The sequence below is a fragment of the Cnephaeus nilssonii genome (assembly GCF_951640355.1).
Source record: "Cnephaeus nilssonii genome assembly, chromosome: 12".
NCBI classification, from domain to species: Eukaryota; Metazoa; Chordata; class Mammalia; order Chiroptera; family Vespertilionidae; genus Cnephaeus; species Cnephaeus nilssonii.
In genome coordinates this window covers 27484259-27511108 of record NC_137083.1, presented here as the reverse complement: position 1 = coordinate 27511108, position 26850 = coordinate 27484259, and the positions used below count along the sequence as shown (strand labels likewise).

Here is a 26850-nt window from a genome sequence, read left to right as displayed (position 1 = left end):
TAAAGATGAACTTGGGTCTTTATCCAAATTTAATAATATAGTTGACTGGTTTTCACATCCTTTTCATTGTTGTTGTGTGAGTATCAAAAAATTATAACAATAGCTAGAGACACAGAAACCCAATCCATAAAGCCAAGTGTCTGTCCTTCGGGTGGGCACATCCCTAGACTGGAGACGGGAGCAGAGCGCTTTAATGTTTGAAGACAATAGCCATTTTCATCATCCACTATATTAACCAAGGGAGCAAAAGACAGGAAGCAAGTTAAATTCCCATCACAAGGGAACTGGTTAAATAGAGTACGGTACAACCATGAAATGACAGACTATCTGGGCATTTAGAAAGTGATGTACAGCTGCATGTGTTGATATGGAAGAATGGCCACTTTACATTTTAAGAGAGAGAAGCATAGAACTCTATATAGAATACGAGAGCACGTGCATTAACAATAGAATATATTGGTTGAACTATATGAAATTGTTGATATTCAGCATTCTCTAACCTATAAGGATGGCAATTGCATATGGTTCAAATTACTACATATATATGCTTGAATATGTCCAGAAATTTTTCTGAAAAGTTTACCCAATAAACCCTTAGTGTTGGTTACTTCATAATAGTACTAGTGGCTTGAGGGGGATGGGGCATAGGGATTTTTATTTTTCACCATATTCCCTTCTTTTCTGATTTATTTTATTTTATGAAAGATTGCTCAGCTAATCAGCTCCCCTTTCTCTGACTCCACACTCACCATGTAACTTCTGGATGTAATTTTACCTACATGGAGAAAAAACAATGACCAGTAGACATGATTACCTTGTGTTCTTGACAGGTATGTTTCTCAGTATAAAAGACATAAAGAGGATTTTTTAAAACCAGGATTTTGAATTATGAAATGCAAATAACGATTCATTTTAATAAACCCCTAGTTCAGTGCTCTTAATGGACAAAGGCAGTGGAAGTTACCAAGTAAAATGACTCAGAAGGGAAAATTCCTGATATTCATGAGAGCTTCAAGTGAATCAATGTGTAATAATTTCACTACAATTCTCCCCTTGCCCCATCCCTACTGAGGTGACTCACTAACTATAAAAGTTTTTGGCCTCTTATTTCAGGTTGGCTTTTGTTAGCATTGAAAGACAATGCCTTTAATTAAAATAAAAACACAGCTCTACTGAAGTGTAGTTTACATATAATAAAATTTATCAGTTTAAAATGTACAGTTTGATGAGTTTTGATAAATGTATGCAGTCATGTAATCACTACTACAATCAAGATATAGGACATTTTCATTTTTTCTAAAAAATTCCCTTGTATTTCTTTTTAATTAATCCCCTTCCCTGTCTTCTAGCCCCTGGAAACTACTGATTTGTTTTTTGCTTTTTCTAGAGTTTCATATAAAAGGAATCAAATAGGAGGTAGCCTTTTGTGTCTGACCTCTTTCACTTACAATACTTTTGAGATTCACCCATGTTGTTAATATCAGCAGCTGTTCCCTTTTATTGCTAAGTAGTATCCATTGTATCTATAAATGACAATTTGCATATTCATTGACTTTTTGATGGACATTTGGATTGTTTTTGCCTATTATGAATAAACCTGCTATGAACATTCATATATAGGTGTTCCTATGTATGTTACCATTTCTTTCAAGTTAAATGCCTAGGATATATTTACATTGAATTGTAAATACATTAAAATGTAGCTCATTTAATTGAATTATATGTTTACCTTTAACCCCCAGCAAAATGGCTGTGTCGTTTTGCATTACTGAGATCAATGGTGAGAGTTTCAGTTGTTTCACGTATTTACTAATACTTAGAGTTCCCAAATCTAAAAATTTCAGCCATTCTAGTAGGTGTGTAGTGATACCTCATTGTGGTTTTAATTTATATTTCCCTAATGACTAATGCAGTTGTTCATCTTTCAGGTTCTTTTTTTTTTAAATATATTTTATTGATTTTTTACAGCGAGGAAGGGAGAAGGATAGAGAGTTAGAAACATCGATGAGAGAGAAACATCCATCAGCTGCCTCCTGCACACCCCCTAATGGGGATGTGCCTGCAACCAAGGAACATGCCCTTGACCGGAATCGAACCTGGGACCCTTGAGTCCGCAGGCCGATGCTCTATTCACTGAGCCAAACCGGTTAGGGCCATCTTTCAGGTTCTTGTTTTTTTTTTAAAAAAATAATCTTCTTAGGTAAAGTGTCATTTCAAGTCTTTTTCCCATTTAAAAAAGTAGATTATTTGTCTGAATACCAATCCTTTGCCAGAATGTTTTGCAATCTTTTTCTCCCAATTGGTGGTTTGCCTTTTTATTTTTTTAGCATGTCTTTCAAAGAGCCAAAGTTTTAAATTTGATGAAGTACCATTTATCAATATTTCCTACTAGAGGCCCAGTGCATGAAATTCGTGCATGGGGGTGGGGTCCTCTCAGCCCAGCCTGCACCCTCTCCAATCCAGGACCCCTTGGGGGATGTCTGGGCCTAAACTGGCAGTCAGACATCCTTCTCACAACCCTGGACTGCTGGCTCCTAATCACTCACCTGCCTGCCTGCCTGGTTGCCCCTAACTGCCCTCAGCTGCCAGCCTGGTTGACCCAACTGCCCCCTCCGCCGGACTGGTTGCCCCAACTGCCTCCCCCCCCTCCACGCCCTCCCCTCGATGGCCTGGTCGCCCCACGTAGCCTGCTTGTTCAGTTGTTTGGTCATCCCTCACTAACCCCCCTGCCGGCCTGGTCATAGACAGCCATCTTGTGAAGGTGTGAGGGTCAATTTGCATATTATATAGGATTTGTGTCTTCTCTAAGAAATTTTTGCTTAACCCCAAGTCACAAGATTTCCTTTACGTTTTCTTCTTATGATATGAGATGAGGATCAAGGTTCAATTTCCCCCCAAATAGATATCCAATTTCTCCAGAACCATTTGTTGAAAAGATTGTCCTTTCCCCATTGAATTACTGTATTATTTTGCTAGAGCTGCCACAACAAAGTACCACACTCTGGGTGGCTTAAGCCACAGAAATGTATTTTCTCACAGTTCTGGGGGCTAGAAGTCCAAGATCAAGGTGTCAACGAGGCCATGACCCCAGTGCAGGCTCTCCCTGTTTCTTTTGGATCTCTGGGGCCCCAGGCATTCTTTGACTTGTGGTTGAATGAATGAGTAAAGAAGTTTCCAGTGATTAGATGACTTAGATCAAACTGCCGACACATACAAACAGATGCATGCACAGTACTGCTCATGGAAGCATTGTGTTATATAGTGAAAATTGGGAATAGTGTGGGGAGAAATACCTATTAATAGAGGATTGGCTATGTAAATTATAGTACGTTTATACGATGGCATACTATACAGCCATAACAGATGGTGATACAGATTTGTATTCATAGAAATGACAAGTTATCCAGGATACTATGTAAAGTAACAAACAAATATAATCCCCAGAGCACAGTTTATTGAGTGGGTTGGACAGCTCGTCTCCAAGAGTAAAATTATAGTTCCATAACTTGCATGTATGTATGTAAAGCTTGGTATCCAAAACTTATCAAAATGTTAGAAATGATTTTATCTACAACGTGGCATATTAAGAAATACTTTTTTTTCTTTGTCGTTTTTGTGTTCTTTAAGTACTTTATGGTGAGCATGTAATCATTTTATATTGACAGTTACATATAAATTGTCTGGTCACTGGAAACTCATTCAATTTATATTCATTCAACACAAATTGAACTTCTACTCTGTTCCAGGCACCTCTAGAGCCTCAAGTATGCAATTGTATTTCTTTCTTACATATGATATGCAATCTTATTCCAGAACTGACTACACCATTTACTTCTCACTTGGAGTTGATAAGAATGACGTGATGAATTAAGATATAGTTTTTATGGAATGTTCCAGAATGCCTGGCCCTTGGGTTTACTGAACCTCCTTCTCCTCTAGAGAGTGCCATTTTTGCTGCACCCACAGTTGACTAACTGCATCACAATGAAATCCAACAAGGGTCTATTATCATCAACCATCACCATTGAACCCATGCCACTCTTGACACTTCTGCCTATCAGACGCTCTCTGAGAGTTGATGCCAGTGGCAGATGCTCAGTGAATATAAGTAAATTGACTTTCCTTAGCAGGTTTCTGAATACACTGTCCAAGCAGATGTCATTTCCCAATGAGGAGTCCTAGAGACCACAGGAGGCAGAGCATTCAGAACAATGGGCCCCATTCCAAGTGCTGCCTCCTCTTGGCTGATACAGTACTTCCCAAAATTTTCCACAGGAGAGTGAGTTGTGTCAAGGGGATCTGGTGGCATAGTCCTGTGCAGTTATTAAAATCATAAAATGTCTTTGAAGTTGGCTATATTATTTTAAAAATTTGAATTTTGCATTCTATTCTACATCTTTTTAAATGTATTTTAGAAAGAGCATCTTTGATAAGAAACATTTTTCTCTTAAGTAAAATTGAGTATTGAGGAAGGTCGACCTTGTTTATCTAGTTTTGTACCCTCCCTTGTATACCCCAGGTTTCTGGGAACCCCAATTTGAAAAGTGCAGGCTCTACTATTTTTTTTGTTCTTTTCTACACTGAAATAAGGACACAATTTTTCGACTTAGCTTTTCACTAGCTTTAAGTTACAATGCAGAGCAGGGGCCCCAAGCTGCCGTGCGGATAGAGCAGAGGAGGAAGCTGTATTAGGACGTTTGCCGCAACTAATAGGAATTTACTTGAGCTGCAGACATTGCAAGAAAAAATAAAATCTGGAGGCAGACTTTATTCTAAGGATAGGGGGCGTTTCCGAGCCCAGGGAACAGGCACCAGGTTGGCTGGATTCAATCTCTGCACATTTCCTTCTCCACAGACTGGCGCCCCATGATCCTTTGCACAAGGAGAAATGTGGCCACCCTGACTTGAACTTCCAGATGTGTAAGAGACTGACATAGTCCAGGAAAAGTAGTGTTTGAAGAACAAGCATGGCCTCCTGGGGCCCATCCACCAGTTCTTCCCTAGAGAACAAGGAAGTATACGTTGGACTGACACCACGGAGGGCAGAATCAGGCAAAGGCTGTCAACGAAATACGAAATGCGATTCTATGTGAGTAGAGCAGAGGGAACCAGAGATAACTGATTGGAGGATCTTTTTGTACACTGCTTTGAAAACAATGGTCCAGTCTAATCTCATTGTAGATGCCTATGGTTTGTAAACATGTATAACTATGACTGACCTCTTAATAAATTACAAACTAAGTTTTGTAATAAAGATCAAATTAATTCCTTTTATTATCCCTCCTGAACATTTCATGTAGTTTTAAAAATTTAGACACAATTTAGGGCCTGTTAAAAATAACTGAGGCAAGTCCTCATGAGAGAATTCCCAGGGAACTCTGGAGGACTAATATGAAAATACCTGGTATTGTACACAAAGAGGGGAACATGCATCAGACAGCAGCTATGATCCCACTTTTGGTTTGTTGTGTGCATCTAGGAACTGCTTGGTCTGTCACTCTGCATCTAGTATATAAGTGGCCGAACAAAAATGGGCCAACATGAACAGATATTATCCCCCTCTTAAATCCTTCGGTGGTTCCAAACTCCTTTCTATGGCATAATGAGCCCTTCATGACATCACTTCCCTGCTCCTTCATACACCTCCCCCCTCACCCCTTCACTGTTTTCAAATATTAAGTCATGGCCTATTAGTGGGGTTATGAAATCAGTTTGGCGGGTTGCCACCAGTGATTTCAGAGTGGAGGATAATAAAATAGAAGAGGACATGTATGGGACACATAGCATCATTTTGTGAAATACAAGTTTCTGACATATGTCCCTGTGTGTATACACTGAGTGGCCAGATTATGATGATCTCTGAACGCATAATAATCTGGCCACTCTGTGTGTGTGTGTGTGTGTGTGTGTGTGTGTATATATATATATATAAATATATAATAGAGGCCTGGTGCATGAATTCGTGCATGGGTGGGGTCTGGCCAGCCTGGCCAGGGGGAGGGGACATGGGCGATTGGCTGGCCTGCCTGATGGTCGAACTCCTGGTCGAGGGGACAATTTGCATATTAGCCTTTTATTATATAGGATATACACTGAGTGGCCAGATTATTATGGGTTCAGAGATCATGTACCCAGATCATGCGGTTAGATTCTGTTTTTGCTATAGGTTATGATCCCGCTGTCTGAAAGCTACAGCTCCAGGTGTGGCCTCTGCAAGCTTGCTGCCCGCTCTTTCAGAACGGCATGCCTCTGCACACGGGAAGTATTTTTCCTTGTAGGGCTGGCAAACACTGACTTGTTTTGAGTCCACTCAGACAGCACTTCTGATGCAAACTTTTGGATCATCTCCAGGTTATCAGCAATTGGTCACACAAACCTTTTCCACAGATTCCGTCTGTAACGTCAGAAAGGACTGCCCATGCCTTACTCATTTTCAGTTCCTCAGTGCTTAGCATGGTCAACTCATAAGAGCTTATTAAACATCTGTTACTGAAGCTCTAAGCGCAAGGAGCTGCTTTTTACTTTTTAAAAACAGTTGAAGCCTGAAAAGGAGTCTCTTCAAAGTTTAAAACATATTCTGCTAAAACTTATTTTATTAAATGTTACTTTACCGACTGCGATTATATTCATTTTACATTATAATATAAAATAGCTAGGACAGTAATGCATCTCCCAGAAAGCTGTTTAAATCGCTGCTTTTATTATTTTTATTTGCTACTAATATTCTTCTTGTAAGAAATACAGAAAGCATGACAAATATACAAAGCATTTTTTTTTTTTTTGCTTCTGTTGAGCTTGGGTATAAGAGAAAACAATGAACTGGACAATGACATTTCAACACCGATTCTTAAAAAACAACAAATTTTCCATTATCTGAAAATAAATACCTTAATTTGCATTCTAGCACCCAGTAAGACATCCAGTTTCCAAAGGATTATTGATCTGCAACCCTCTGAATTTTCTGACATGTTACCTTTGCCACTGCAGTGTTCACTATTGGCAGTTCTCTCTCCAAGGAATTCTTAGAGTAAGGCGCATGCTAGAATGGCTACCTTTGACCTCAGAAACCCGGGGTCATAAAACATTCCTTACTTGAGCTTTGAAAATGGCTAGTGATGGGGTATTTAATGGAAGTTTTGGTGGCCATTGGCTTGCATATTTCATCTACACAAACACCTACTTTTTTATTTTCTTTTTCGGGTCTAGATCAACTGACCTGCATTTTCATTTACCTATAGGGAAGGAAGCAAGAGTATTCAGCTCAGGGTACTATGAAGAAGATAACTTTACAGATAAGCTTTCTTTTCTTTTTTTTTTTGCCTCAGGAGGGTTTTCTGTATGGAAAGGAGGGATGGTCACTAGAGTGAGACCGTCCTCCCTATTCTGTTCCTGTCTACACCGGAGGCCGTTTTTCTTTAAGGGTAAATGATCCAGATATGTAGGGAGATTTCCTGCTTTCAGAGAGCTGCACACCCCTCCTCCCCCCACTTTTGGAGAGCACAGGGTTTATGTGCCCTGTGAAGAAGGGTACCCAGCTGAACCTGCCAGGCCAGTATGGTAACTCTCAACCTTGTGTACAGAGAAAAGAGCAGAGCCTTATCTAACATCAAGCTATCTGCCAACATTCTTGTAAGACTGTGTTCAGGCAGTAAATTTCCACACTGCTTCTTTGACCTGATGAACCCAAAGCACCAAACCAGAGCATTCTGTAGCAACATGAGCCAACGGAATGAGAGTAATTTTGCACCTTTAAGAAACATGCACCCTTATAAGTCTGTACCCTGATATTAAAATAGCGGAATGAGTTTCAAGTATGAAGAAATACAGTAAAAGGATATAGCCTGTAAATGGACAGAAAGCAGCATCCTGAAATGTGGTTTGTATTCTTGGTTAGTTTTTCTCTTTGTATCACAGCCCAAACTGAATGCTCTGTAGAATGACTTGGCTTAAAAATCAAGGTATATACAAAGATGCTAGAGGGCATTTGGGATTGGTGGTGTGAGCACACTCTGTGCCCAGCACCAGGAACCTTCTCTTGATGACTGCGGCCAGCTGAAGGTCCGGTAAGGACGGCGGCCGAGCCTGAGCACACCCGTGATGCCGAAAGTCTCTCTCATCCTGTCCCTGATGCCCAAAGAGCAGCAGAGGAGGATGGAGAGCACCACATGGACTGGCCAGGAGGAGGGCAGGGAGCACCTCAGAGGGAGGGAGGAAGAGATGCAGGGGATGGGCGAGTATTGGCTCTCCTGGGCTGGTTCACACAGCCTAGATTAGTATCTGACATGCACATGCACAGTCTCTACACCTCCAGAACTGTAATTTCAAACTCAGAAACCAACAAAGCAAATGTCCAAATCAAGATTTTTTTTCTACTCTTAGAACATTAGACTAGTAAGTTAAAAAAAAAAAGAAAAAGAAAAAAAGCTCACTGGGTGTGACATCCTTGCTGAAACCTAGAAGAACGTTTTCACTAGGCCCTATGGGAATGCAGAAACACGACTACATTTCACACAGCTCAGAAATGATCATCCTGCAAGGCCCTCTCGTTCTAACCTGCCCTCTACGGGCACCAGTACTGTGCTTTTCTTAACACACCCTGCTCTGCTAGACCAAACACTTGCCATTTAACCTTCAGATCAAAACCTAAAACACCAGAAATGCAACAAGCTTTTGAGGTTGTTGGGAATTGTTGGTTATTAAGATCCCACTGCTGACTATTGTACACGCAGTCCTTGTTTTTACTACCAGACTGGATTGTTTCTGCACAAAACCAAGTCGTGTGAAGCACGGAAACTTGGACTTCTCCATCTAGCACATTCTGGAAGCTTCAAGGCACCAGCTGACGGTTCTGCTTCTACAGAAAACTCTCACCCTGCTCTCCTTGCAACAGGACTACCTGTTCCCACTGCTGCACACAATGCCTATGAGGGCTCTAGATCGCATGTGGAGACTCTTCTCTAGGCCAGACAAGAGGCTCTGCACAGCACCCACGGTCTCTGCCTGGCATCAGCTCCGATGGCCATCTGGCAGAGTTCCTAAAGTAAGGCAGTATCTGATGCTTTTCTGTCTGTAGTTTTTATTGTTGCTATATTTTCACACCATATTATCATGTGCATATCTGACAAAAGAACAACTACAAAGTCATATGCCTTAATTCCTTTACATAATGATAATTAAAACATCTAGACACAAACACACTATACCTATAGACTTAAATTCTACTATCATGTTAAAATGCATGCAGCTTACTTGGGGGCTTAGTCTAATTTTTACTTTCTTGGCTCTGTCAAGACCATGGATCATGAAGGTTAAATGCATACCCTAATGCGGTCTACCTTCAGTTGTACTTTCACAGGACTAGTGTGATACAGCAATAAATAATATAAATGAATAATAATAGAAATAATTTATGCAAAAGTAGAAAAACTTGAAATAGGTATTCCTCACCATGTTAACTGCTGATCCTAGGGGTAACTGATGCTATTTACTCCATGTACTAATGAATTTATTATTTGTCATAGCAAAATAAATGAATACAAATAAGTGAGGAACTATAACAGTCATGTATACATTGTTGCAAACACAGGACCAAAATGAGAAGATATATAATGCACTTGGGCGGGGGGGGGGGGTGTTCAATAAATGTATTATTGCTGAAACCTATTTTCATTATTCAGAGACTTCAAGGTCAAGTTCAGAGTTTCTGGTGAGCATAGAACTATTGCTAGCTAATACATGTTATAACATTTCATAAAACTTAAAATCAGAAACTTTCAAGTGAGGGTATACAGGATATCTGCAGGACTGTAACCTAAGCACATAAACGGAATTTGGCTAGAAACCACAGAGAGCTAGAACTTAATTGTGTGGCTCTACCAGTATGCTTGCTGATTAGTGCTACAGTCATAGTTCTTGGTAGTAATATGTACAGTTATGTGCCCCCTTGAAGAAAAACCTACATTTGACAACCCAAACTCCTAAAATAAAGGATTATTTGCTTAACAGAACAATTCACACACAAGTTCCTCTAACCGGGAAAATCCCCTACTACACGAGATACTTTGCTTACATACCTTTAATTACTTGACGGAAAAAAAAAAAAAAAAAGGAACAAAAGAGTTAGGAGCTTTTGCCAACTGAGGATGAAGCAGAAAATAAACAAGTTACACAACAAAACCCTTCCAGGCATATCTTTTGCCATCATATATGTAGAATGATAGAAAATTAAAAAAAAAAATTCTCCTGTAATTACACATATCCTCTTAAAAAAAAAAAAAAAAGCAACTGAGCTTAGAGCTGGAGAGATGCCGGATAGACAGCTTCATACCGAGCAGCATCTCTTTATTACCTGAACTCCCGGAGCACGGTGTTGTACTTATTTATGCACAGAAGACGCCCGTTTACTTCCCTGGACATTTGACGCCCGGAGATTGCAGAACGGATGCCTCTGCGACAGCAGCAGGCGCGGGGACCACGGCCAGGTTCCAGGCCGGTCCCCGCGGCGTTTCAGCGCGAACAGGTGAGCGGCGGGCGGCCCGGCCAGCTCCGCCCACTGCGCTGCACAGCCAAAGGGGCGGGCGGGGCAGCGCGCCCCGAAGGTTTGGGGGCAGCATGAAGACTGGCCCAACCGATACCAAATTCGAGGTTTGAATTCGGCCTCACATGGCAACCTGCTTCGGTGGGGCTTTAAGCAGAGGGACGAGGCCGACGACTTGCCAGAGTTTTTGGACAGCCTCTAGTGTGCGCGCTATTTGGATTCAGTGTGAATTGCTGAGACGTGCCTGCGGGCCACCCTTTAGGAAAGCCAAGCAGGCACTATGGAATTTCCCTCACTCCTCAGGAATCAACTGCCTTCTGGAAACTCCGAAAAATACTGAAATTTCCTTCCTCCTAAATTTCAGTGACACTAACTGGGGAAAGGGACTTCTAAAAGGAACTAAAACCTGGGGGGTTTAATGGGTTTTTGGGCAGACCTGTGAATTAAAACATGAGTATATGGATATCCGTATTTATATCTATAACAAAGTTGCCAAGAACTTCACACATGGAGAAATTAAAGACGTGTGTAGATATACTCCTAAATTACCATACTCACATGTCTAGACAACACATTTTTAAATGACAATTTCTTGTGAATTTACACGTGGGATTATACAAATGTAAGAATGAGCAGGTCTTTTAGTATTTCAGGGCTGTGTCGGCATAGCCAATTCTTTAGAAAAAATAGTTTTGCTATTTAGTAAATGATGTGCTACTTATTTTGTTCATCTGATTTTTAAATTAGGATTAAGAATTGAATGAATGTCTAAAGGCCATGATGGCAGGGGATGTTGGGACATGAAAGCAGCAAACAGGGGCTTAGTATGTGGCTGGGGCACTGGTGGAGTGTTACACTCCTCACAACACCTAGTGCTGCCTTTTTAGTAACAAGCCTGTCCCCCTTGGAGACTTGTGCATCTAGAAAAGCGAGGTAATTAGGTACCTCAAAAATGTTCCTTAAATAAATGAATGCCTAAGCTTTCTTTACTCTCTTAAATGATCAAAATGAGAGGATTATGCATCCTCCAGAAAAATTTAATTGCAATCCTTCAGAACTTAGCTAACACCTAAAATATCTAAGTTACAGAATAGTGTGAAGACTATTTGCCTCCTAAAAAACAAGTGCTAGACAAGAGTTAAGTATGTGCACAAAAGTACAATTAGAATGAAGTCTTCAGAAATACCTCGTTAGCCTTGCTCAGATTCCCCCCACAACCCCCCTCCCAGCCTCCATGAAAAGTGCCACCTTGTGGAATATACTGGAATAAAACAAGCAGCTTATCTCTTAGGAGAGTGTGGATTTTAAAAGACCTTGGTATCTCTTTTCCCTAAGATATTAATTCCCAATTGCTGTAACAGAACGTAAATTGCTGCCTGAAAAAAGCCATTATTTATTTTCAGGTGGCTCTTGTTTTCTTCTTGAAGGCCAGAGCACCAGTATCAAGGAGACAAGTATGTTGATGGAAGTCTGTTCATTTATCTAAATTAACTCCCCAGATTGCTGAGAAATAGAAATAATTTTGAAAAGCCCATTCATACTTCATTAAAAAACACACAAACAAAAACAACTAACTGAGAAAAATCAGAACCCTCCTCTCTTTGTTGTTTCCCAAAGGTCAGATGATAGAAAAGGCCAAAAGAATATTTTTGGTTTATTTTTCTGAAAAAGCAGATGTTAGAAATGCTTGAGATATAGGTATGTAACAGAACTAGGCTGAAAATTGCATTGATAAGAAATGAAAATGCTATTTTCTTATGCTTTTGAGGAAAACACCATTACTAATCTTCTGAGGACTCACATTGCTTGACAGCTTTTTGGTTGCCTCAAGAAGTTTTTCCACTGCGGAGAAGAAATAGGGAACCATCTTCCTACTCATATATCTGCATGCATTAAATGCATAGGCACAGGATAAATGGTTTGGGTTTCACAATTATTCAAAAGTCCTGGTGGCTTAGGAAGCACATGCCTTTTTAAAATTTACTTTTTTTTTTTTAAAAAAAAGAACAATCTGAGACTTGCATAACAAGTGTAGCTTCATATGGCTGCTTTTTTCCATGAAATGAGAAAGGAATACAGATGGTTTAGTTTGCTCAGCTCAATTTTTGAAACGGTAATTGTTTAAAATGGCTTTCCCAAGTTCATAGTTGTCAGATGACTTCAATATCAATTCTTACAATATATTTGTTAAAATATATGTCCCTCAAAATATATTTCACTTTGAAATATCCTTCTTTGAATACCTTCATTTTCTCTAGAATTTCCTCTACCGACTGCTGGCTCTTTTTTTGATTTTTAAAGAATTAGCAATCATTTGACATCTTTATTTTTATATCACAATGTAAAACATGCATTCTTATGAATTCTAACAATATCTATGAATTGGTAACATTTCAATTATTTTCTTTCCAAAGTAAATATTCTATAGTCTCTATATTAGCACAATTAAGTAATTCTCAGGGCTTATTAAAACTTTTAACATTATTCTTTCTTAGAGCCACGTATGCAACACAAGCCTGCTTTTGGAAAACGTGTGATAACTCTCATATGCTTATCATAAAAATAGTCAAGTTGTCACTTAAAAGAAGCAATTCTTTGGAGAGAAGAAATTTAATATGTTTATATTAGGAAGCTTACATGATTAAATTTCCGTAACGGGTAGAAATTGCCGTTACTGACTCTTAACTGGCACTACTTTTAAGAGAAGGAGCTACAGTTGGTTAAAAGCTTATTTTAAATACATAATTAAAGATTCAAAGTGTTTGGTACAATTTAAGTGTTTTTCTCATCATTATGGATGGGAACCACATCCTGGAGTCAAACTATACATTTCTCTATTAAAAAGTACATGTTTTCTTTAAAATATTAACATCCTGTGCATTCTGAAATATTCATTTTTTTACTTAAAACTAAAAGGCCGAGATTCTATTCTTAGGTGAATATTTTGAACTAGTTTTAGTAAGTCACCTGGGGCTAAACGAAAAGCCTGCCATTCACAGTGCGTGTTTCCTGAGAGAAAATCGTGAGAATGAAAGAATCTGAAGTGGCCCAGAGCTTTCTTCCAAAACTGGTTCTCTGCTCCTTGAGTCCCCCCCCCACTTCAAAGGAGAGACCAAGTGGGAGGCTCCAATGCACCTGATTCTTACAACCTCTTAGAAATTGTGTTTTTAAGGTGATAGGGTCAGGTCTTTATTAACCTTTGCGATGCAACAGCTAGCTAACATGACTAAAGGGGCAGGTTTCTCCTTTACTCTTTTTAAATGTAGGTTTTTACAAGTCTACCCTGCACAACAGTCCCCACAATGCCTGGGCTGCCAGGACGGAATATGATATAGAAACTATCATGTACATTCTTGGTCCGGTCCTGGAGAGAAATGCAAATGTGATTTCAAATCGCTCACCGTATTTCTACTGCTATAAGCTGCTTCCATGTAACTCTGGGGCAGTCTGACCTTTGCAGCTGACCACTGCCTAGCTTCTGGCAAAGATGTCTGAAAACATATGTCACAGAATATGCTGCATTCAGTAAGTTTGCACTCTGCTATACGCTTCAAAGAACCTAACGGCAAGAGCGCTTGTGTGGGATCTGGGTTTCAGACCTGGTGAGCCTGATGGAAGTAACAGAAAACAAGAGAGTAATCCCTCAAGGGTCACAGCCACAATCATGGAAGAGCTGGGACGACTCTTTAAGTTCAGAGGCTGAGATGCCCTCTCATTCTGCCTCGCAGAGGATAACCTGCCAAGGACCTAATACCTTAAAGTTTGTGCTTTAAGCTTTCTTTATCAACACTACTGAGAAAGGACCCCAAAGCATATGCTAGAAATAAAAGTGGAGCTCTTATTTGTTTAAAATTCTAAAGAATGCTGAAAAAAAATTCCAGTTTAGAACAGCTGCATTTTTCTAGAGCAAACTTATGAAAACTTTTGCAAAAGCAAAAACTCAAGTTATGTTCACTCTAGCCATGAATACTAACAGAAAAGCTCATAGTCAATCAGTGCAGTGAGTTTTAAAATCCAATTTCTAGGCCCCAGCAAAAACATCTTTGTATATTGCCCCCAACCAAAAGAAAAGGCAGAACTCACATTTCCATGGGAGACTGCTAGCCTACCTAGTCCTAAATGCTCATTATATCTCAAGCATTTACAGTGGTGACAAAACATAATGCTGTCACAATGAAGAAAGTGTAAAACATTCTTATGGCCCATCTTCTCATCCGTATCTTTATTTATTTCTAAAAAATATCTTTTTATTGATTTCAGAGAGGAAGGGACAGGGAGAGAGAGAGATAGAAACATCAGTGATGACAATCATTGATAGGTTGCCTCCTGCACGCCCCCTACTGGGGATCAAGCCTGCAACCTAGGTATGTGCCCTGACCAGGAACTGAACTGTGATCTCCTGGTTCGTAGGGCAACACCATATCTTACTTTAGAATAATTTTCCTGCTCTTCAAGTTACTGAATCGGAACACTATTAAAAAAAAAAAAAGTATTAAAAAGAATGGTTCCTGATCCAAAAAACTGTCAAGGAGAAAACTCCCCATTTTTCTCTTGTTCAAGATGGTCCTATACAATATTAAGCTGTGAGGAATTCGGTAAGGCTTGACTATACACAAACATCACCTGGAATATTTTCTACTCAGCGAAGCAATGTCCATTCATTGAAAACACTAACCCTAAAACATGGTTGCATGAACTCAAAACATGAGTCAGAAGGCAAAGCAGCTAAAATTCCTCAAACATACTTAATCTGTGTCTTCTGGTTATGAGAACCAAATGAGCACTCACCACAAATAAGGCAGAGATGGCATGAAATATAAAGTATCTACGGAGAAAATGGCAAGAGAAAGAGTAAAGCTGTTCACAATGCCCGGGTCAGGCTGGCCCCGCAGAGAGCAGGGGTGCGCGTGAGGCACTGGAAATGAGCACAGCCTGAAGGAAGGAGGAAAGGTCAGAGTAAATATTTCTTTCTAAAAAAATAGTTAAAGATATTCCCTCAGATACTACACTGACAATACACTCCATAAAAACATAAAACACTAAGTAACAGTTTAAAGCCATCTATGTGCTGGTGATAGAGAAGAACCAGTCTTCCCCTCATTGCCTAGGCAACAACGGGGAATGACAGGTAGGAAGATTGCATTAGAATGAGAGCAGAGGGACCCTGTTAGGATCGTGGAATTAAGAGCCATAAACCATAATCTGAATCAGTTTACGAAAGGTTCATTGAAAGAAAGAAAGAAAGTGCATGCAAACAGCTTAAGTGATCTGCTATCGGTAATGTAAGGATAGTAATATTTATCAGAGGCGCGGGGGATAGAGAAGATGGATACTTCACAAACAAGGCAGTGCAATTGTAGAAAAAGTACAGTGTCACAGGTGGGAAAAACTTAAATGGCATTCCTGTTTCTAGTCAGAGAACTACGCTCTAAACCAAACTAGGAAATCAACAACAACAACAAAAGAACCAAAAAAGGAAATACATTTCAAACCAGGAAATAAAGGCTTTCTCTATGTTTTGGACCTATTTGAGGTACATTCCCTAAAACTATAGCAAGTAAGAAAGGCGCTTATAGGGTACTTTTGAAGAAGAAACAATAAAGCATATTATACAGGTTAAAATGTACTTAGAATGAGTAAATTCAGCTTTTGGAAGAGTAAATGAAATGTGTGCTTTAAAAAATAGGTCTCTTAAAGATACTAGAATTTTTTCCCCCCTCTTTGATGTGTGTCTAAAACTTCATCTAGATAGTGAACGTTTCACTACTAACAAATTTACTACGTGTGGCCAGAAGAGAAATTCTGAGGACATAGGCTCCTCTCTCTAATTGGGGGGGGGGGGGGGGGGGGGGGCGGCCCATTCTGGTGAACCACCTTCGGTCAACAGAAGCCTGTTATTTATGGGCCACTTTGAATCCCCAGCATTCAATTATTCTCGTCGTTTACAGAGAGTAACCCTTTAAGAGATCAAAAATCACACACACACACTCACTCAACGCGTTCACTCAAAAGTACCAAATCAGGCCCGGCAGCTGCAGGGAGATCCATCACAATCAGCTGTGCCTGGATTGCTCACTTCACACTGGCAGCATTCAAGGTTAGAAAAATGAAATGGCAGCACGATTGGTCAGCAGCTTCTCTTCTGGAATTTTTCCAGGTTTTTTTCAAACAAACAGACGAACAGACAAACACACAACGAATGAACATAAAGCTGCAATCACTCTTGCATTGATTTCAAACAGTAAACTAAGCGGTTTCCTCGGAGAAGCAGAGCCCATCCAGAAGACGGCGGCTAGCAGGTCCCCAGCCGGTGATCTTCCACAGCTCTGCAAGGGCTTACGCAGGGGGACCCATCAGACACCGAAGGTGCTCTCCAGGGATCCGCTCGAGGCCGCGGCTGGGAGCTCAGGCTATATTCATCTCCGAGCTGTTGTGGCTGGGTGGCAGGTGGGAATCCAGGGTCTCCTTGCGCCTCTCCAGGTCGTGGAAGTATGGGTGAGACAGGGCACCGTAGGCAGATATTCTTTTGGCTGGATTAAATGTCAAGCACTTCTGTGATACAGAAAAGAAATAATTGATTGACATAGAGCATGTCCCCTTAAAAAAAATGTACTTGGGTAGTTACATCTTCACTACCATGAATTATGTGTGTCTCTAATGAGAATGAGCATCTATTTCAAGGGACACGAAGTACACTGTAGACCAAGCATGTCAAACTCAAAGGCTAACACGGGCCAAATAAACAAGGTGTAAGTTTATGTGGGCCGCAAAAAAACAAAAGCTTCAATTTTCATAGAAACGTAGGCTTATTTCGATAGAGACATGATGAATACAAAGGGCTGAAATAAATGAGTAATCGTTAACATAAAATAATAGAACATTTTAATAAAAACTAATATTTTTTCTTGAACATTAACTTACCAGACACAGAATAACTGCACAAATTAATAAGCATAACGCAAATAAACCTATGTTTCTTTTTTTCCGAAAGCGATATATTTCCTGTTGTGCACACCAAACAAGTCAGTACAAGAAAACTGACATGCCAATCAGCTAAAAAATTCGCTGCTAGTATTAGTGGAGAGAAATGGTGCGCCTGAGCATAAGGGAAATGAATGCAACACGATTATAATAATCAGTCATTAGTGAACGTTGCAGTTTGTTATTAATAATTATGTATAACAGGATATTGTAAAAATTAAGTTATTAAATTTTTATTAAAACGTTTCTTACATACCGTTATATTGGCTGGGCCGCAAAAATATTTGTTATGGGCTGCGTGCAGCCCGTGGGCCAAGAGTTTGACATGCTTACTATAGACAGTTCTCATTTTATATATGTCCTTAATGTATAAAATGCCCCTCAGAAAAAGGCAACACCTTTTGGGTTGCCTGTGGACTGTTACTAACCAGAATTTCTCTGCAACCCACCCCAGGTTCTTTAAGATATATTATTATTATTGTAGTAGGCATGTCATTTTCTTTAGGTAGTGATTTTTCTAATGCTAACAAACTTTGTGCCACTGTCAGAGACTTCACCCTATCTCTGAAGTCTTCCTACAAGGTCTGTCAATGAGCAGAGAATGGCAAGGTTGTTCAAGTGTAAAGGGTAATTACTGAACTGCTCTCCAAATCAAAACAGGCTCTGAAAAATTCCTAAAATAAAAAACAAAACAAAATAACAACAAAAAACAAGCACATGTCAAGCCAGGAAATAAAGGCGTTCTCTATTAAGGAGGAGGCAGAGTCAGGCTAAAATCTAGATCCTAATCATCCTCATCTACTAGCAAGCCACGCTCCCTGCCCCAGGGCTACACCAGCAGAGGGATGCCTTCCTTCTAATTCACATCCAGGTGCCATATGGGCTAGGGCATCCCTAGAAGGAATCCGTTAGGTTCAATTCAAGTCACTAAACTCTGTTCCAGGCTGTCAACTCAAAGTGCAGATAGAAGGTGAAAGGCAACACCTTTTGGGTTGCCTGTGGATTGTTAATACCCAGAATTTCTCTGCAACCCACCCCAGGTTCTTTAAGATATATTATTATTATTGTAGTAGGCATGTCATTTTCTTTAGGTAGTGATTTTTCTAATGCTAACAAACTTTGTGCCATCGAAACCTACATTTCTATGAACCTGTGATCTCTATTCCCAAACTGTTGATTCATAATCAATGAGCCAGAAAATTTCCCTAATCTCAGTCCATTTCCAATCCAACCCCAAGCAATCTTTTTTAAAAAAATTTTTTAAATACATTTTTATTGATTTCAGAGAGGAAGGGAGAGGGAGAGAGAGGTAGAAACATCAATGATGACAGGGAATCATTGATTGGCTGCCTCCTGCATGTCCCCCACTGGGGATCGAGCCCACAACCCGGGCATGTGCCCTTGACCGGAATCGAACCCAGGACCCTTCAGTCCACAGGCCGACACTCTTATCCACTGAGCCAAACCAGCTAGGGCAACCCCAAGCAACTTGTTCTTCAAGTCCACACTTCTCCTTCCACCAACACCTCAGGAGTACCCAGCAGGTGGCAAGCAATGCCCTGGGAGTTCACAAGCGGCAGGGAAGCTGTAACAGCATTTCCATCTTTGTGAGGCAAGAGGCACTGAAGTGAGCTGGGTATCTGACATGTCTCTGTATTTGAGTCTTCTATGTCATCTAAAGACTTAACATTATTATGGCTAGGCAGACCACTTCCCGTTAATCTGGGTTTCTGCTCTTCAGGAGCTCTGTTAAACGTGATTGGCCTAGGAAAACATGTACAAGTAGAAAATGCTACGTATAATTTCCGGCGAATTTTTGGGTCCCCAGAAATCTTATTCATCCTGAGCTCCCTACCAGTCCATGGGCGCTAGCCTCCTCATAGTGTCTTCTGAAAACCAAAGAGCAAAAGGACAAGCAGAGGAAGGAGCGCGTTCACTGAACGGTTCTGCTGTCTCTAACAGCAATAAGCATTCTGAGAAAAGCTTGACAAGGAAGGGACGAACTCCCAAAGGACAGGAGTAGGGGCAACATTCTTGAGACAGAGCTCTCTCTTCCCAGAGTCTAAGAAGGAGAAAGTTAGGTAGTGGCAGTAGAAAAAGAAGCAGCCAGTTTAATCCCCAGCACACAGAAAAGAAGAAATAAAAAATTGTGGAGCCCAGCTGGTGCGGCTCAGTGGTTGAGCATCGACCTATGAATCAAGAGGTCACAGAGCGAGTCTCGGTCAGGGCACATGCCTGGGTGTGGCCTCCATCTCCAGTGTGGGTTGTGCAGGAGGCAGCCAATCAATGATGTTTCTATCTCTCCCTCCCTCTCCCTTCCTCTCTGAAATCAATAAAAATATATTTTAAAAAAAGTTGTGGGAATGTGTTCAAGATACAGAGACAGTCCCTAGAGGCTTCTCTGGGAGGAAGCCCTGTTCCCACAGTTACACTGATGGCTTAGAGCTGGAAAGAGGGGAGAGAGGAGGAGAATTCCTTAGCCTAATGTGGGGGTGTGTGAGAATCTCAAGTTGGAAGTCTTAATACATTATGTCCTACAGAAATACTGTTGGGAAAGGTGGCCAAGATCTATTATTGCTCTACTCCAAAGGTGCAACTGGCTGGCTTGAGTATTAAACAAATCTTATGTAATCATATTGTTTCTGCAAGAACATTTAATTTACTTCCTCAAAACACTGACTTATAAAAATGAGCGTTGGAAATTACAACTTACTTAGGAGGATCTGAACGTTTCCAGCACATATTCCCTTTCTTCCCTTCCCACCCTCCATGGTGAGAGCGTTCTTTCCCCTCCCAAGGTCGGCCTTGGCCAGGGAACGTGCTCTGGCCAGTGGTGGGATGAGGACAGGAGCAGCAGGGTGGCTTTCGGAGCCCAGGCCTTCACGGCCTTCTCAGGCTTCTGCTTGCCCTTTTGGGAGGATCCGCCTTCTCCCAGGAGAAAAACATGCTCCCAGGAGCTGAAGCCTCTCTGGCCTGGGCCCCAGAATAAGGCTCAGGGAAAGACCTGTACTTGCCCTGAAGGCAGGAGGAGAGCTGCCTCTGCCAATCTGCAGACCCATGAGCAAGAAAGAAATGCTCACTGTTATATGCTAGTATTTTTGTTTTGTTTTATTTGTTATGCAGAAAAAGCAGACTAAATACAACGATCAAAAAAAAAAAAAAAAAAAGATAAAAAAAAGTGCCTCAGGCTCTGAAAACAGTTAGCAGGAATTCTAACTTTTTTTTTCCCCAGCAAAAGCATCATAATTGGAATAAGTATTTAGCCTCCCAAGTTAACCATAACCAAGGGGACAAAACTCGAAAAGATGTGTCGATTTCAGTTGTTAAAAAAATAATTTTCCCCCTGAATTGTCTTATATACAGGGGTGGGCAAAAGTAGGTCTATAGTTGCTTGTATGGAAAAAGACATGCAGGTTAAGATGACAATAGCTTTACTAACTCAAAAGAATGCCACTCACAACTCAAACCTGTTTTCGCCCACCCTTGTATATATATAAGAGCATTTATAAATGTTGGTGTATATATGCCCATACATATACGACTGACACATGGTATAAAGCCAACCTTTTTTTTCCACATGAAAATGAAGAATAACTTAACGTGCTAAACTTCCAAATGCTAATGGTTTCTTAAATAACACAAACTTTCTAACAGTCTTCACTTTTCTTCCTTAGTAAATGATTTCCAATAGGACGCAACGGGTGCTGTTGGGGGCGCGGCTGCCTGTCTTGCACCAAGTGGCCCGTCTTCTGCTTTCTGGTTCCAGCCTGGGTCCCACAAGCAGCTGCGGGCAGTTCCGAGCTGTGTGGTTTCGGGCTGTCCTTTCTCTGAACGCCTGTGGATATTATGCTTTATGCTTACGTTTCCCCTAGTCCCGATGTCACTGGCTCTGCTCTTACTCCTCCACTTGCTTCTTCCTTCTCTCTTGGGTACGTTTCTTTGTTCATTTTTATTTTATTTTATTATTATTTTTTATTAAGGTATTATATGTGTTCATATCTTACCATTGCCCCCACCCCCACCCCACTCCCATATATGCCCTCACCCCCCAGAGTTTTGCGTCCATTGGTTATGCTTATCTTATATGCATGCATACAAGTCCTTCGGTTGATCTCTTATCTCCCCCACCTCTCCCTAACCTTCCTGCTGTAATTTGACAGACTGTTTGATGCTTTACTGCCTCTGTATCTATCTTTTTGTTCAACAGTTTATAATGTTCTTTATTATCCATAAATGAGTGAGGTCATGTGGTATTTTTCTTTCATTGACTGGCTTATTTCACTCAGCATAATGTTCTCCAATTCCATCCAGGTTGCTGCAAATGGTAAGAATTCCTTCTTTTTTATGGCAGCATAGTATTCCATTGTGTAGAGGTACCATAGTTTTCTGATCCAGTCATCTGCTGATGGGCACCTAGGTTGTTTCCAGATCTTAGCTATTGTAAATTGTGCTGCTATGAACATAGGGGTGCATATTATCATTTCTAATTGGTGTTCCCAGTTTCTTAGGATATATTCCTAGGAGTGGGATTACTGGGTCAAATGGGAGTTCTATTTTCAGTTTTTTGAGGAAACTCCAAACTGTTCTCCACAGTGGCTGCACCAGTCTGCATTCCCACCAGCAGTGCACGAGGGTTCCTTTTTCTCCGCATCCTCGCCAACCAAAACAACAATGCGGTACCATCTCACACCTGTCAGAATGGCTATCATCAACAAATCAACAAACGACAAGTGTTGGCGAGGATGCGGAGAAAAAGGAACCCTCGTGCACCGCTGGTGGGAATCTTTGTTCATTTTTCTTCTTGGTCTCCTGCTACTTTTCCCAATCTAGCACTAGTGTGTTGTCTGACTTTGAAAGACACCACTGCTAAGGGGGCACCCTAAATGAGCAGGTGATACTGTCTGTCATTCAAAGTTCCTGCTGAAAAGGAAAGCCTGTGGTGGCCCTATGTTATACCACACGATCCCTACCCCTTCCCAGCACAGCTGACTGGACCAGCAGCCTGGCAAAAAGGTAAGGTATGCCAGTCAGGTTCTTCCTTTTCGGAATCTGATGTAGGAAATACTGACAGGGCAAATGTAAGCAGTGGGGGTTGGAGCTGGAAGAAGCCATGAGTTATGTGAAGTTCTGATAGTCAAGGGCCCAGACAGTACGACTGGAAAGAATCCATGAGGGGGAGAAGAGGCATCCGGGGCAGAGAAAAGCAGAGGTGCTAAGAGCAGGTGATGCACAGGACAGAGACAGGGCATTTCTACTCTGAATGGCTGCCCATCTCCAGGCCACATGAAACATCCCATCAAACCCCCTTTTCTTAAGGTAATGTCAGTACTTGCCTGTGTTATTTGAAATCAAGCAAAAAATTTTCCTAAATAGCAGATGAGTCAGCAAGTCTGTCTAGGCCCGTGGTCGGCAAACTGCGGCTCGCGAGCCACATGCGGCTCTTTGGCCCCTTGAGTATGGCTCTTCCACAAAATACCACGACCTGGGCGAGTCTATTTTGAAGAAGTGGTGTTAGTAGAAGTTTAAGTTTAAAAAACTTGACTCTCAGCCTCAACTGGTTTGGCTCAGTGGATAGAGCGTTGGCCTGCGGACTAAAGGGTCCCAGGTTCGATTCCGGTCAAGGGCATGTACCTTGGTTGCGGGCACATACCCAGTAGGGAGTGTGCAGGAGGCAGCTGATCAATGTTTCTCTCTCAGATGTTTCTCTCTTATCGATGTTTCTAACTCTCTATCCCTCTCCCTTCCTTTCTATAAAAAAAAATCAATAAAATATATTTAAAAAAAAAATTTGGCTCTCAAAAGAAATTTCAATCGTTGTACTGTTGATATTTGGCTCTGCTGACTAATGAGTTTGCCGACCACTGGTCTAGGCCAATATTCTGACTTCTGATTAATTTATTTCAAAGGATACAGGCCTTAGAAACCAACAGTGGGGAGGAAGTTCAGCTGTCCTTATTCATAACTTGGCAGTGGAGGGAACCATTGCCTAAGCACCAGAAAATGAGCCCCCATCAGGGGAAGATGGAGTGAGTTTCTACTGGGAAAATCAACAGCTCTGCAGACCTGCCAATCACTGGCTGTGCCCACACAGAGCGGAAGCACAACATTTCTACTAAGACCTACAGACTCTTACGTCTATATTTGAAATGCAGGATACACTACAGAATGGGAGCGCTGACTCCTTCCGGTCTAGGTGTGGGAAGGAGAGCTGCAGAGAGGTTGCGGCCCATGCCTCGGGAGGGGGTGGCTCGTGATGCTGAACTGATGCTGTCCCCACCACCCAGAGAGGACAGGGTAAGTCCCTCAGCAGCACAGTGCAGATCAACTCCGCATCGGCTGAACTTACCAGAAGTAGGTCTTTGCCTTGTTCGTCAATGTCGCTTACAAAATTCTCAATAGGCTGAGGAGATTTTGCGTGAAAAGCCTGCCTGGGAAGCGCAACATCTCTAGGCCAGTCCTCTTCTCCTGGGAGTCCAATTACGCTACAAAAGAAAACCACATGTGAACATCAGCTGCTACGCAGAAGCTATTTTCCCACCCAATTCTAGATGAAGGTAAAGTCTAAGGGGCAGGCACCGGGGACACAGAGCCCCAGAGCCCCTCACTTGTATGACTGGCAGGATGCTCTTTTCTCTCTGTTCAGCTGCATTACGGTGATCATGGGGTAGAGGGTAAATCTCACAGGAGAACTGTAAAATTCGCTGGGGAGAGTTAAGAGATTACTCTGGAAGCAGATAGTAAACAGAAGAGATAATGAAGAAATGGAAAGTATTCAATTACCAATAAGCCCTGACATACAGATAGGGCAGGACCTATATATTAAAAGTAGACCCACATGGGCACAGAACATTTTCCTTTATGCTTAAGATTGCTTTTTGTGTTCTGATCAAGCACTTTGGTATTGACCTGCTTTTATGATGCTCATGTCACATTATTTCTTAACACATAAATTTGGTTGCACTCTTGGTTAAAGATTAATTCCCCAACTACATCCATTAGAATCAGACAAAAAGAAGAGGTGAAAGGTATGTTAGTCCTGTGTTATGCAAACACTATTTTATAATTTAGTATCAAAATTAATTTATATGTTTTTATTGCATAACTATTTCAAGGTATTCCAAAGTGAGCAAATAAATAAAAACAGTATCATTTATGTTTTCCCTGAAAATGATTCTGAGTCCAGAAATGTGGACAGAGCATCAAATAATATAAAAACAACACAGGCTTTGGAAATAGGCAGATCTGGGTTCAAATTCTGCACCTGACACTTATGGGTAGGTAAGGAGAAATTGCTTAACTTCTATGAATTTCAGTGTCTTTTTTATATAATGAGTACTTGTCAACATCAATACATTACCCATTATTATTATCCATTAGAGGCCTGGTGCACAAAATTCGTTCATGGGGGGGGGGGGCGCGTGTGGGAGGTAGGTCCCTTCAGCCCAGCCTGCACCCTCTCCAATCTGGGACACCCCTCTCACAATCCTGGACCACTGGCTCCTAATCGCTTACCTGCCTGCCTGCCTGGTCACCCCTCACGGCGCACCCTCCCCGGCCTGATTGCCCCTCACTGCCTCTGTGTGCTGGCCTGATCACCCCTAACTGCCCCCACTGCCGGCCTGGTCGCCCCCTAACTTCCCCCTCCCTGCCAGCCTGATCACCCCTCACTGCCTCTGTGTGCTGGCCTGATCGCCCCTAACTGCCCCTGCTGCCGGCCTGGTTGCCCCCAACTGCCCCCCCCCACCAGCCTAGTCACCCCTCACAGCCCCCCTGCCAGTCTAATCACCCCCAACTACCCCCCCACCGGCCTGGTCGTAGGCAGCCATCTTGTGAGGGCGTGACAGTCAATTTGGATATTACCTCTTTATTACATAGGATAAGAGGGAAATAATGTTATTAATCTAAAATGTGTTGGCACTACCACCTTAACATATGAACTGCTTGAGTTTTAGCAATATATAACTTAAGGTTCTTCAGAAATATTGTAGGTCAGTGGCTTTAAACAACATAATATACATTATGTAGATATTATTTATAGCGTGTGTATAGGTAGTAAGTAGGTTTGAACAAAGGAAATCAGGGGATGCAAAAACTTATGTCTCACATAGACTGAATTAATGCTAAACTAAAAAAAAATTATAATTTAGTGAACAGAATCTATGACTATTCAAATATTGATGAACGATTTAAACTACAGTTAGAAATGCTGCTGGCCTGCCTGCATTAGGGTCTTCTTGGCCTGCCCTCGCTGGGACTAAGGCCCAGAGGGGTGAGTTCTCCTGAACGGATTTCCAAGTTTCAGGAAGATGTGGTGCTAAATGTCACAGGATCTCTATAGGGCTTTGTTCCCCTTCTCTTACCTAAACAGAGCCCAGGTCTTAGACCTCCCCTGGGGAGAGCAGACAGCGTGTCATAACTGTACCCATCAGCGGGCGTCTGGGCAAAGACAATCCTACCTCTGTAGGATACGCTGGGAGAGCCATGTTATCGAGGCAGATAAAGACAGAGTCAGGGACATATTTACTGGAACAAATGAATGGAAATGGCAACTGTACAAAATGTGCTTAATAGCAAGATCTAGAGTAAGAGTACAAAGAAGAAAAAAAACCTCACTACGAATTATTAAAGGAAATGAATATGTATGTGTTTGGATAGAATGAGAATGGGAGAGGAAGAAAAGAAGAATGCTTATTAAAGAACTTAAAAATTTTTCTTTCATTTTTATTTTTTAGCCATTTTTTATATTAATATATTTACATACTATCACCAGTTAGTTATCTAGAAACTGGTTACAACAACTACTAGTAATAATTTAAAATCTTTTTATTTGTAGCTTTCAATATATTTATATTGAGTTAAACCTGGCAATATGGGCAGCTGAATGCCAAAAGCCCTCCGAAAAATAGGACTCTGTATTTATATGTGGTACATAATTATATACATGTTTACATAAATAACTTTTAAAAGTGTTTGTAAGTCTATCACCTCCCCTGAGCCCTCTAACAACCTCTCATGACATCTATTACTACTACTATTTAGGTATTACTATTTCTGTTTTATAGATGGGGAAACTGAGTTACAGGAATGAAATGGACTGGTAAAGCCACACATAGCGAGTTTAGCCACAGAGCCTGGAGTGAACCCAATTCTCCTTATTCCAAACCCAATATTTTGGTTCTATTTAACGATGACTCTGGTCTTAAAAATGCTCCAAAATGCCACAGGCGAAAAGCATTCAGTTTCACTTTCAAAGTACTCGCTGTTCTTTGAAAGTATAAATCTTCCTAAACACAAACATTTTTTTTCCCCTTAAAGAGAATGTGAACATAAAC

General features: G+C 41.1%; 1 protein-coding gene across 4 annotated transcripts in view; it reads right to left on the bottom strand.

Moving 5' to 3' along the window:
• Nucleotides 1-6689: 6689 nt before the first annotated feature.
• The window catches only part of CDK6 (cyclin dependent kinase 6), a 212392-nt gene continuing 192231 nt past the window's right edge, over nt 6690-26850 (bottom strand). For all 4 annotated transcript variants that reach the window (XM_079786303.1, XM_079786304.1, XM_079786306.1 and 1 more), the window contains exons 7-8: nt 23865-24000; nt 6690-17089 (exon numbers count right to left, since the gene is read on the bottom strand). In XM_079786303.1, the coding sequence (XP_079642429.1) occupies nt 16943-17089; nt 23865-24000 (283 nt within the window). In that variant the 3' untranslated portion in view covers nt 6690-16942. The remainder of the gene's footprint in view (nt 17090-23864; nt 24001-26850) is intronic.